The sequence below is a fragment of the Pyxicephalus adspersus genome, chromosome 1 (genome assembly GCF_032062135.1).
Source record: "Pyxicephalus adspersus chromosome 1, UCB_Pads_2.0, whole genome shotgun sequence".
Taxonomy (NCBI): Eukaryota; Metazoa; Chordata; class Amphibia; order Anura; family Pyxicephalidae; genus Pyxicephalus; species Pyxicephalus adspersus.
The window spans coordinates 102345392-102357070 of record NC_092858.1 but is presented as its reverse complement, the minus strand read 5'-3'; the positions used below and the strand labels follow the sequence as shown (position 1 = coordinate 102357070).

At 38.3% G+C, this 11679-nt stretch overlaps 1 protein-coding gene across 1 annotated transcript; it reads left to right on the top strand.

The window, feature by feature from the left end:
- Window positions 1-1024: 1024 nt before the first annotated feature.
- Window positions 1025-11117, top strand: SH3BGRL3 (SH3 domain binding glutamate rich protein like 3). Its single transcript, XM_072421535.1, has 3 exons — window positions 1025-1173; window positions 3064-3231; window positions 10665-11117. Exons 1-3 carry the CDS (start codon window positions 1129-1131, stop codon window positions 10728-10730), a joined length of 279 nt encoding a protein of 92 aa, XP_072277636.1. The 5' UTR covers window positions 1025-1128; the 3' UTR covers window positions 10731-11117.
- The last annotated feature ends 562 nt before the right edge of the window (window positions 11118-11679 follow it).

Genomic DNA, 11679 nt, shown 5'->3' with positions numbered 1-11679 from the left:
AATGTGATGTTAAGAACTTTGCAAACAACTTGCTAATTAAATTTAATAATGAAGGCATGACAATCAGTTCTCTATTTTTCATGAGTTGCAAGGAGTTTGCAATGATTAGGACAATGAACAGTATGCCACTTTGCTGCATGTCACTACCGTCACACACAGGTAGCGAGGAGGAAACTCACAAACAGTTGTAGATATATTGCCTAAAATTAGAAATGCTAGGGGGATCATACTGTGTGCAGGAATCGGTGAACCCTGTTTGAAATCTGAATCTGAACTTAGAAGCGGGTCCAATTAAAGTCTTTTTAGAGGAAATATTCATTCTATTCAATTTTTTTTTGTTTTTTGTGTGTGAGCTGATAGCAAACTACTGGCAAGAACAGCCATGAGAAGATAGGCACTGCCATTGGCAGAAATGCACAAATGACGTGTGATGTTCCTCTATTAATTACGATTGGCACCCCAATGCATCTTAGCACACTTGAATTGTGCCATGTACCAATGCAATAACCTCCACTGCAGCAGGCTGCTACAAATGCTGCAATCTTTGCCCTGTTGGACAGTCAATTGAAATCAACGGCCTGCTTCACCACAACCCATATTACCATGTAAAGCAATGTGTGGTAAAGCCCATTTATATCATGCGCCGCAGTGGTGTGACCAGGCCCTGAGTGTCCCAGCTCTCCTGCTGGTATCACCCCCTATTATTACCCCATTACCACCACCCCGTGCCCCTCGATGACTGGCTGAAACTAAACAATATCTTTTAGTAGCCTTGGTAACCATTGGTCACTTAAGAAGCAAACCGAACATGGAAATTATTGGCACCAATTTTCAGCTTGACTGTGTCCTCGCATAGACAACCGTTATTAAACTCCGGCAATAGAACGCATTCTCTAACATTCAGTTTTATCAACGTTTAATTCCAGCCAACCGCTACCACAAACCGTTTATTCTCCTCAGACTGCGGGACAGGAGAGAAACAATATCTGTCCGCAGCATTGCGTACTGGGAAATGTAGTTCACAGCTGGTAGTCATGTGTCACACGAAAGCTCGAGATTGGCTGGAGTAGTGACACGTGGTGGGAGAGGTCGGAAATCCACATTGAAGAAAGAGCTCAAGCTGGCAGGATGGATCTGAAGATGTATATGACAACGGTGACCAGTTCACGGGAGGTGAGGAGGGCGCGGGTGTAATTTGGCACCGTCTGCTGAATGCCTAGCAAAGGTGCTGCAAGTCGTCTTATTATGAATTGTCAGTGCGTAATACTGCACCGCCGTAGTAGCTTTGTAAGAAAACATCTGAGCATTGGAGTAGCGCTCAGCATAACGATCCTTATTACTGTATCAGCAGCCAACTAACATAGTATAGACTGCACCCCGATACCCAGCAAACACTGGCACCATTGATGTTGGTGATGACATGCCAGTCTGATCCTGCATGGCATACCCTCATCAGAGCTATGCAATGCACCGTGTCTTAATGTCCTGTGTGCCATGGGTGTGAAATGCCCTCATTAAAACACAAAGGGCTACTTAACTAAAAATCATACTTATGATGATGAAAGTTTGTTTTTCTACAACATTCATACAACGTTCACTCAGCATTTACACATTTTATCCAGATGAATCCAGAAAAACTTGGATGGTCACATTTATAAATACCCCCTTTGTTTTTTTATCTGACATTCCCAAACACCATTATCTCTAATTATATCTGTGTTTGCAGCATTTTCCTTTTTCCTGCTAATATTTAACTTCTGTGGTGTCACCCCTTCCTCTTTTCTGCCTGCAGTTACAATGATGACATCCTTATTCAGTATTTGCTCTGCCTTGTTCCCCACTGTCATTTCCTTTTTTACTGTTCTTCTATAAATTGTATCTAAACCATCTTGGGTAGGGTGTGTACCATTAGGAAGATTCACACTATTTGGTTGGGGTATTAGAAATGTGCGAATGTTGGAGAGAAATCCAAAATGTCACAGAACAAGCAGTGATGAGGGTTAACCTTCTATTCTTTATCATGCAATATTTGGTAACTGCAGTGCATTTGGATGGAGCTGCATTGCCTTAGGGCAATCATTCTCAACCGGGGTTCTACCAAAGATTGGTAGGGGCTCCTCATACTGTGGCTGATTGACCTCCTGTTGATGTTGCCTGCATAGTTCTGGGGCCAACACCATTTGCTAAAGCCAGCTGCGCAACTCTAATGAAGTTTTAGTTGTCTACAATTCTGTAAGGGCCCTTTTTCCCATTGACCCCCAATACATTGGTTTTAGCAGGGGTTCACTGAGACCTGAAAATTATTTTAAGGAATCCCCAGGAGTATAAAGTTTGAAAAAGGCCACCTTAGGGCATGAAGGTGCCATTCAAATACAATTGTGTTTTACCCTTGGGTGTATGATAGCACATCCGTAAAGAATCATGGCATTCAAAATCTAAGCAATGTTGACACTAGAGTTGCAGTGGTAGACCAGTTTTATGGTAAGTGATTGTTATGGTAGTTTGCATCTTTGCTTATTTTTCTGATATTTACATAGCAGTGGGTTTGTTGTAGATGATCATCAATGTAATCAGCAACTGCAAACCCATCCCATTCAAGGTAAACCGCAGGCAACATTCCCACTGGTTAGTGGTTTCCCATTTGGTGAACCCTTTGTAAATAGCCAGTGCTCATCATCACTTAAAACAAGTGCAAATTGAATCCAAGTGTCCTAAAATGGCACAATGGGTCCCGTGGCCCAAGGCAGCAGTTTGAATTGTAGCCAGCAGCTTTAGAGAAGCATCTGTAGAAGATTAGTAAAGCACAATGCTTCTGCATTCCTGATTGCAGCCAGCATTAGATTACTGATCTAGAGATAGGAGCGGGGAGAAGGGTTTGGGTGAGGCATGAAACATGAGACCCCCTGCTCTGTTGTTATTGAATAGTAAAACCATAGGGAATGTTTAGGCACATTTGTACAAAATGATAAACAAATATTTTGGATGACAAAATTCAAAGTTTTTCACTAAGAATTATGTTACATTAATTTCCCTATAACAATTATATATATTTTTACTTTCTAGACAAAGTCTCAGCAGGCAGAAATGTGTCGAATCTTGGACACCTGTGGACACCCCTATGTAACGGTGGATATATCTGTGGACAAGGATTTACTAACAGAAATGAGAGAGAAATCTTGCAAACCCAATGCAGTTCCCCCTCAGTTGTTCCTGGGTGACGAGTACCTTGGGGTAAGTGTTGTTTAATGTTTCACTAATTTTTTGAGTTATATTTTTATATGTTATAGCAGGTTGTGCTATATAAATCCAAAAATTTTGAATCTAGAAAAGCAAGTTTCGACCAAAGCGACCTGACTGGTAATGAACTTCCTTGGAGTTCAGTGGGTCACTTCTGGTATTCCAGAGAGATGAAAGTAGATAGTATGTTCTAGTATCGGTATAGAAATGTTTTTGAAAGAGTTTGAAAAGCATTAGAAAAGTAACCATTAAGGGGACAGCCATTGTCCAATGACCTCTCCTTCGGAAAAACGAATTCCTTTGCTGTCACGCTCATTCAAAGGATTTCAGTATCTCTTAAGGACCTGTTCACGTAAGTAGAACACAACAATTGTTTTACTGCAAGTAATGCCATATATGATGAATGAAATCACAATGCACCAGGATACTGCATCACAACAGATTGCTGGTTTAGTGCACCTCAGCACAAACATCTCATCTTTATTTTTTATTAAACAAGTCCATTGAATTCAGTAAATTAGCCCTAATGCAATGCACATTAACACTTAGTTCAGACTTCTCCTTAGGCAGCCATTGATGTATTCCTAAAGCTACATACACACTTCCAATTATTATCGTTGGAAAACGAACGACGAACGTTCATGCACGATATATATGAACGATCGTATAGCACCGATCCTGCACATAGAGTTAACGACACGATCGTTCGTAGATATTGTACACACAATAGATACGATCGTTTGAGCGATAGAGGAACTATGTGCTTGACAGGAAAGTGAACGAACGTTCGTTCATTACGCATGCTCAGACCATGGACGATCAACGAACGACCGTACACACGAACGATGTTCAACGATCGTCGTCCAATCCGATCCGTCGGTCCGGTCGTTCGTTTCCAGCGACTTTCCTCGTTCGTCGGCGTCGTTGGTTACTTTTTTACGAACGATTTTTTGCCCAATCGATCGTTCGTCGTTCGATTGGAACGATAAAAATTGGAAGTGTGTACGCACCTTTACTTCATGCCCGCTCTTCATCTAGGTATCCATTAAGATAGGTGATGGCATTGAAAACATGTAAAATAAACAACAGCTGGCTGACCTCTAAGAACAGTAGTTATATTGATCTCCTTGGCTTTATTACTGAGGCACTACCCTGAAACTAGCACACAGTGTGCTGTCAGAGTGCTGATCTGCATATTGTTCCAGGTGTGTACATTAGAAAGTACAGCAGCGGGTAAACAGAATGACAGCCCTAGTAACTAGTATTTTCAGGAAGATTAGTGGTGGTAGCCATCATAATTTCTCACTAAAGTATTTCTTTGTTCTGCATACATCTTAGACATATTTTAATTTGACAATGGAAAGAGGAACATTTGCAGCATAACAATTAAACAAAATTGCCTCTTGCATTATGTGTAACTAAATTTCTCACTTACAGCCTTCATCAAGGTGTTTTGGTAATGTCAGATTAGTTTTGCATTTTCAAGTTTATAGGGATGCTAAACCTACCTGTAGGAGGTCAACTGCAGTTTACTGACATGTTATACTCATATAAATGCAAAATTGGCAGTTGCAGAACACTATGCCCACAATACCCATGGGTGCAAAGTGCAGGCCCACTCCCTAAAACAGAGCAAGGGTGGTAGATTGAGGAAACATTTTAGTTTTACTTTGAAGCTACAGCATAAAGGTCATATTGATCACAATGTTCTGATGAATAACATGGGAATTCTATGCAGAATGTACTAAAAAGAAGAGCAACGTGAAACTTGCACAGAGAAACAGAATAACACGTAGAGCAGGAGTTTGTCTTTTCTGTAAATTTTCAAACATCTTTTGGTGAAAACACCCAACATATTTAGCATTCATAATTTATGGATGATTTTTTTCTTTGTATTGTAAAAAAAACGGCATTGCAGAAAAAAAACATTTTTTACCAGTAAAGCCAAAGCTTGTAAAATAAAGTTAAGCTATTTATTACGACGCTGAAAATCTTGTGACAAAAACATGTTGATTTAATTGGTAGGAGAAGGCAGCTACAGCACTCAAATGCAGTGAACGCCATGCCGCTCCTTTATTTTTATGGAGATCATTATCTACTACCCACACATCACCTCTGCCAAGTTTTAGTTTACTTGCACAAGTGGATCAAACTGGAATGCATTTCTGTGTATCAGCCTTGGTACATAAAACTGCAAATTGACAGTGTTACATTGAAAAAAGAAAAACATTCTAATAAATTATATTTTCAAAAGGTAAAAACTGAAAGCCAGATGAGAAGCCAAGTTTGCAATGGAAGTAAGTTTAAAGGAACTGTGATCTAGACAGCAACAAAGGGATGATGTCATTATAACTAAAACAGATTTTTACAGTTGCTAACTTGACAATGCTAGAGAGCTGTGGCATGCGGGAGGAAGAAAAGAAGAACTTACAACTGACACATTCACTGTTAGATAGCAAATAAATGAACAACTAAGATAATTTGTGGTTGCTGGGCATTGTACATCATCTTTCTTGTGTGCTGCATTATTGGATTTCTTCTGTGGGCAATATGTGAAGCATTTAGAATTCACTCTTCTAAACTATTGGGCACACATTTGCTTGTTTACATTGACAAACTGTACTGTGTCCCACTGTCTGTTATCTCTAGGACATAAAGTTATGGAAAATCCAAATGGGTATAGTGGCGTAAATTTATTTTAACTAGTCATATAATCAAAATTGAGGATGTGGTACTGTTTTCAGTAATATGGTCAGTAGTTTTACTGAGAGGGAGGGGAAGAAATCACTTGTGTGCACGCATTTTCAACATTGTTTGCATTTATTTACACATTTATTTACACTGTTCCCCTAAGAAAATTTCATGATAAAAAAAATAATCTGGTAATCTATCGCTTTACAATCACTGACGTTTCTACATGTCTACACCTGTGTACTGAGGTCAGCTTGTTTCATCCTTCACACATAAAAACCTGTACATAGTGTTCAGTTGTTAGCAGGTGCTAAATAAGGCCAACAGGGAAATTCTAGTATGTTTCTAGTGAGCCCATATTTACAGTTGTTGCAGTGTTTGGCTTATTTTTCACATTTTTACAAGCTTGCTTCTCCTAATTTTTTTTTTTTTTGTATTAAATATATTTATTAGCTCAACCATGAAAGGAAGCTTTGTTTTTAATTCAACTTCGGAGGTTAACAACTGTTATCAGAAAAGGGTACAGATGTTTCCCAGCCTGGCAGAAGTGGCATACAAACAACAAAATTTGAGCAGGAATAGCTGGTGAAGCAGAGTTCTGGTGAAGCAGAGCTACCAGTTTAAAACTAATCTAACCTAATTAAAAAAAAAATTTTGCTGTAGGTAACTCTTGCAAGAGTTAGTGGCAAAGTGCAAAAAGAGATTACCCCAAAAAGGGTTTTGTGCCAGGCAAAAGCCTATGCTCTTTAAACATTTGATACTATGTAACAAAATGGAAAGGACCAGGGCCTTCTGGAAAAATATGCTGTGGACTAAAAGATCAAAGATAGTTTCTACATTAACAGTGGACATTCTAAGTGCACAAAGAAGACAGCAGTTTAGTTCCATTTGTGGGTTGGTATTTCAGGGCACAGGCAGCTTGCTGTCCTTTAGCCAAACCATGAATTTTGCATCGTAAAATGTAAGGCCATTTGCCCAAATGTTGAATCGAGAATAAATCTGTCAATGCAACAATAATCCAAAAAACACTAGCCAATTTACCAAGTAATGGGTCAAAACAAGAAATTGAATGGAATAAAATATTGTAGAGAATTGGGAATTGGCGGTTCAGACAAAGAAACCCTAACACAGCAAATGAATATTACGTGAAGATGTGGTCAAACATTTCAAGAAGTTGATGTCAGAAATTGGTGGGAAGCTATGCATAAACTGTTTCTGCTAAAGGGGGCAAAATCAGCTTTTGAAATCAGAACTTATTTTTTCCACAGTACACCATACTGTTTATCTATATTTTTGTTGAATAAATGATTAAATCAGCAAATTTTATTTGTGTTGTCAATAACACCTTTATCTGTAGTCACTGTTTGAATAAGAATTCAAAATCTGCAGTCAACAATGTATATGGGGGTTACATATTTTTTACATGACTATACATGAAATTAGAAGACTATGAATAAATTGTGAAAGTATTTTAAAATTATCCTTCTATTTAGGTTATTTAATTCATCATATTGGTGCCCATTTCAAATGAAGATAGATTGATGTAGAGGCTGTAATTAGTTACATGTAATGGCATCAGTCACATAATGCTGTGAGGAGGTATGCTTGGGAAAACTGTTGACAGGCAGGACACGGGGAGGTAGCATGTTGGCTGTTATCATCCATACGTAAAAGAGGACGTAGAAGAGTCCTGATGTCTCTCCTGTACATCATGGTGAACACCTGTGAGCTACTGTGGGGGAGAATAATTGTTATTTTTTGGGTGGTGCTACTACTTCAGCCCAAAAGACGTGTTACCTTAAATGGGACTGATTTGCTACACAATTATGACTTCTAGAAACAGAATCCTTTTACTAATAATATCTGAAATAGTTAAAGTGATTACTGTCATGTTTCCTTGAAGCTTGGTAATGCATGGAGTGGAAGAGATAAGCTAGTAATTCTTAAATAAACAAATTTGACTGACAGGTTGTTACTTAGTAGGTTAGGTTGAAAAAAGTCCATCAAGTTCACTAGGGAAATAAACATATCCCAGATATAGAACCCTATACGACATAGTTGGTTCAGAGAAAGGCAAAAAAACCCTGGTACAATTTGCTTCAACAGGGAAAAAAATTCCTTCCTGATTCCATGAGGCAATCGGATGTTCCCTGGATCAAGTCACTGTTATTTTTACTTTGAAGCCTTAATACCCAGTTATATTCTGTGATTCTAGAAAAACATCCAGCTTTTTCTTAAAGCTATCTATAGCAGTTGCTGAAACTACTTCCTGAGGGAGCTGATTCCACATTTTCACAGACCTTACAGTGAAGAATCCCTTCCTTATCCAGGGCTTAAACTTCTTTTCCTCCAGACGCAAAGAGTGCCCTCTTGTCCTTTGTAATGATCTCAAAGTGAATAATGGGGAAGGGAGTTCTCTATATGGACTATTTATAAATGTATACAGGGTGATTATATCCCCCCTTAAACATCTCAAGGGATAAAAGATTCAGTTCAGCTAATCTCTCCTCATAGCTGAGCTCCTCCATTTCTTTTATTAATTTAGTTGCCCTTCTCTGCACACTCTCCAATTCCACAATGTCCTTATTGTGAACTGGTGCCCAAAACTGGACTGCATATTCCAGATGTGGTCTGACCAATGCCTTGTACAGGGGCAGGATTATGTCTCCATCTCGGCAGTCTATTCCTCTTTTAATACAAGAAAGTACTTTGCTAGCTTTAGATATTGCAGCTTAGCATTGCATGCTGTTATTAGGTCTATGATCTACCGGAACCCCCAGATCCTTTTCCATTTCTGACTCCCCCAAATGTATTCCCCCTAGACAGTATGAATCATGCATGTTGTTAGCCCCCAAGTGCGTAACTTTACATTTATCTATATTAAATGTCATTTGCCACCTGGCTGCCCAATCAAACAGTACATCCAGGTCTGCTTGTAGATTATAGACATCCTGTATGGACATAATTCCATTACATAGTTTGGTGTCATCTGCAATCACAGAAATGGTACTTTTAATCCCAAACTCTATATCATTTATAAAGATGTTAAACAGTAAAGGTCCCAACACTGAACCCTGGAGTACCCCACTAATAACCCTAGACCATTCAGAGTATAAATCATTAATTACAACTCTCTGGATGCAATCTTTAAGCCAGTTCTGTATCCATTTAGCAGATTGACTTTTCTAAACCTATTGATCCTAACTTGCATATTAACCGCCTGTGGGGTAGTGTCAAATGCTTTAGCAAAGTCCCAAGTATATACTATATCAACTGCTATTCCACTGTCTACCTGTTTACTTAGTTCCTCATAAAGAGTAAATTTGACAACTTCTGTCCTTCTTGAAGTCATGCTGACTATCACTTATAATGTTATTTTCTAGCAGAAACTCCTCTATGTGGTTCTTTATCAAACTCTCTAAGACCTGTCCAACAATGGACGTTAAACTAATGGGTCTGTAGTTACTGGTAATGACTTTGCTCCTTTTTTGAAGATAGGAACCACATTGGCCTTACACCAATCTATCGGTACCTTGCCAGTGACTAAAGAGTCTCTAAGAATTAGAAATAATGAACCAACAGCCACAAAATAACTGCAATGAACAGGATATGAGCTAACCATACATAATTGACAGCACAAATGTACCTAATAAAATAGGGGGAATTATGTTTTTTTTTTTTTTACACAGATGACATTAGTTTGTTACAAAGTCAGGTAGGATACCTATATGAGCAGTAAGTACCTGGGAGAGGTATTTTTTATTGCATGTTCTGACCGAAAAATTCTGCTTTCATTTAGCTGTGCTCTTTATTGGAGTTACTGGATAGGAAATGTGTGTATATAATGTAATATGTGTTAAAACTATTTCTTTTCTTATACTTCTGTTCTAGCTATTAAGTCCTGAATATTACCTATTTTTTCATATTTACAGTATATAAAAATATAACAATTTTTCCATTTTTGTAAGGTATATTTAGTCTTTCTTATATACCTGCTTCCTCTGCTTTCTTCTTCTGTTTTTGGTATATTAGTAGCAGTGGCATGCAATTGCTTTGCCACATTTTATCTGCTGTTCTTTGCAACGTGATTATTTGACTGCCTTCTAGCTTCTTCCTTCTTTGTCTCCTATTCGAATTCTTAGTTATGTTTTCCACATCATAGTCATGTGATTACATGCCAGCTTTGCTTATCCACCCAATGTCCTGCAGGTCTTGGCACTTTATCACTTCTCCTCCCACTTCTTCCCTACTTCTAGCTGCAGAGAAACTAAGTTTAAGATATCTCAAACATTCATGCTGCAATCTGTCTACTACACAATGAATCCATTTGACTGCCATATACAAAACCTTGTAGATGTGAGAACATTTTTACAAACATAAAAAGCTTTAGCTATATGTGCAGTCTGGTGGGCTGCATGTATAGTAATTGTTTGCACCAGAAAAAAAAAAGAAATACAGCAGACTGTATAAAAAGAAATACAGCAGAATTATTGTTTTCCACAGATTGAACTGTGTTGCAGCTCTCTGTTCCTTAGAATAGTTTTCTCAAGATTCATATTTCCGTTATGGATAAAATTTGGTGGGTTAACTAGTTATAAATTGTAATTGCCCAGATCAGGCAATTACAGTACAGCTATCTCAGCATGGTCCTGATGGGGTTTATCACAGAAATATTCTTCTACAATCTAAGAACTCTTATGTCTAATAGTTCTCTTCTTTCTTTTTTTTTTTTTCAGGGCTTTCAAGAGTTGATGACTGCAGTGGAAGATGGTGAATTACAGAAATTCCTAGGAAAAAAATAGGAATTTATCTCTGCAGTAAAGGTGCAATCAATACCGGCAACCATACTATACTTCCAGTGCTTGCTTCTAACACACCTTCTAACATTCCCTAGTATTCTCTAGTCTAGTTTTGAAGCTTTTTTTTTTGTTTGTTTTTTTACAATGACTTTTGGTCATTCCAGTTTTGCAAACAAAAACATTCCTAAATTACCCATCATTCCCAGAGCAGTGCAGATGAACTGGAAAGAAAAAGACCATTGACTGCCCTCCAATGTTACACAACCCCCCTACTTCTGCTGGCAGCTAAGTGGTCACCTATCCCAACTTTATCCCAAATGTGAATTCATTATGTATATTTCCTGCCAAAGAGGGAGCAAAGTCTTCCATTAATAAATCAGTTTCACATCATTAAGTTTCTTGCAATTTGTATTCTGATTTTTTTTTTAATACCAAACTAACAGAACAGTTTGTGGGCCAACAGGTAAAGACTGGTATTGCATCTTTTTTAAGTAGAGTGGGGAAGAGAGGATTTTTATTGGTGACTGTTCCTCACTATTCCAGTGACACCCATATTCAGTGCTCAACCCAGGAATTTTTTTGAGCCGGGTGGGAAGAAATTGTAGGCGGGTGGCATCCCCTGTATTGTGTCCCTACTTTTCAGTAGCCACAAAAAAACAGCCGGGTGGTTACTGAAAAGTGCTGGGTGGTGCACCCAGCTAAAAGGGGTTGGGGAGAACACTGCATATTTCTTGAATAGATTATGACATGATTGAGGAAGATTTCTCCATCTTTTAACCTTTTTTTCCAAATTGATCTAAAATTAAAACTAGTGTTTGAAGTTAGTCTTTAAAGATGAATGCCAACTACAACCCTCAGGTCAGGTGTGATATGCCAGGTTTTTATTGTTAGTAACTCATAGACACTGAAGGAGGTATTTATAAACAAGACAGAAAGTAAAAGGAGTTTTTTG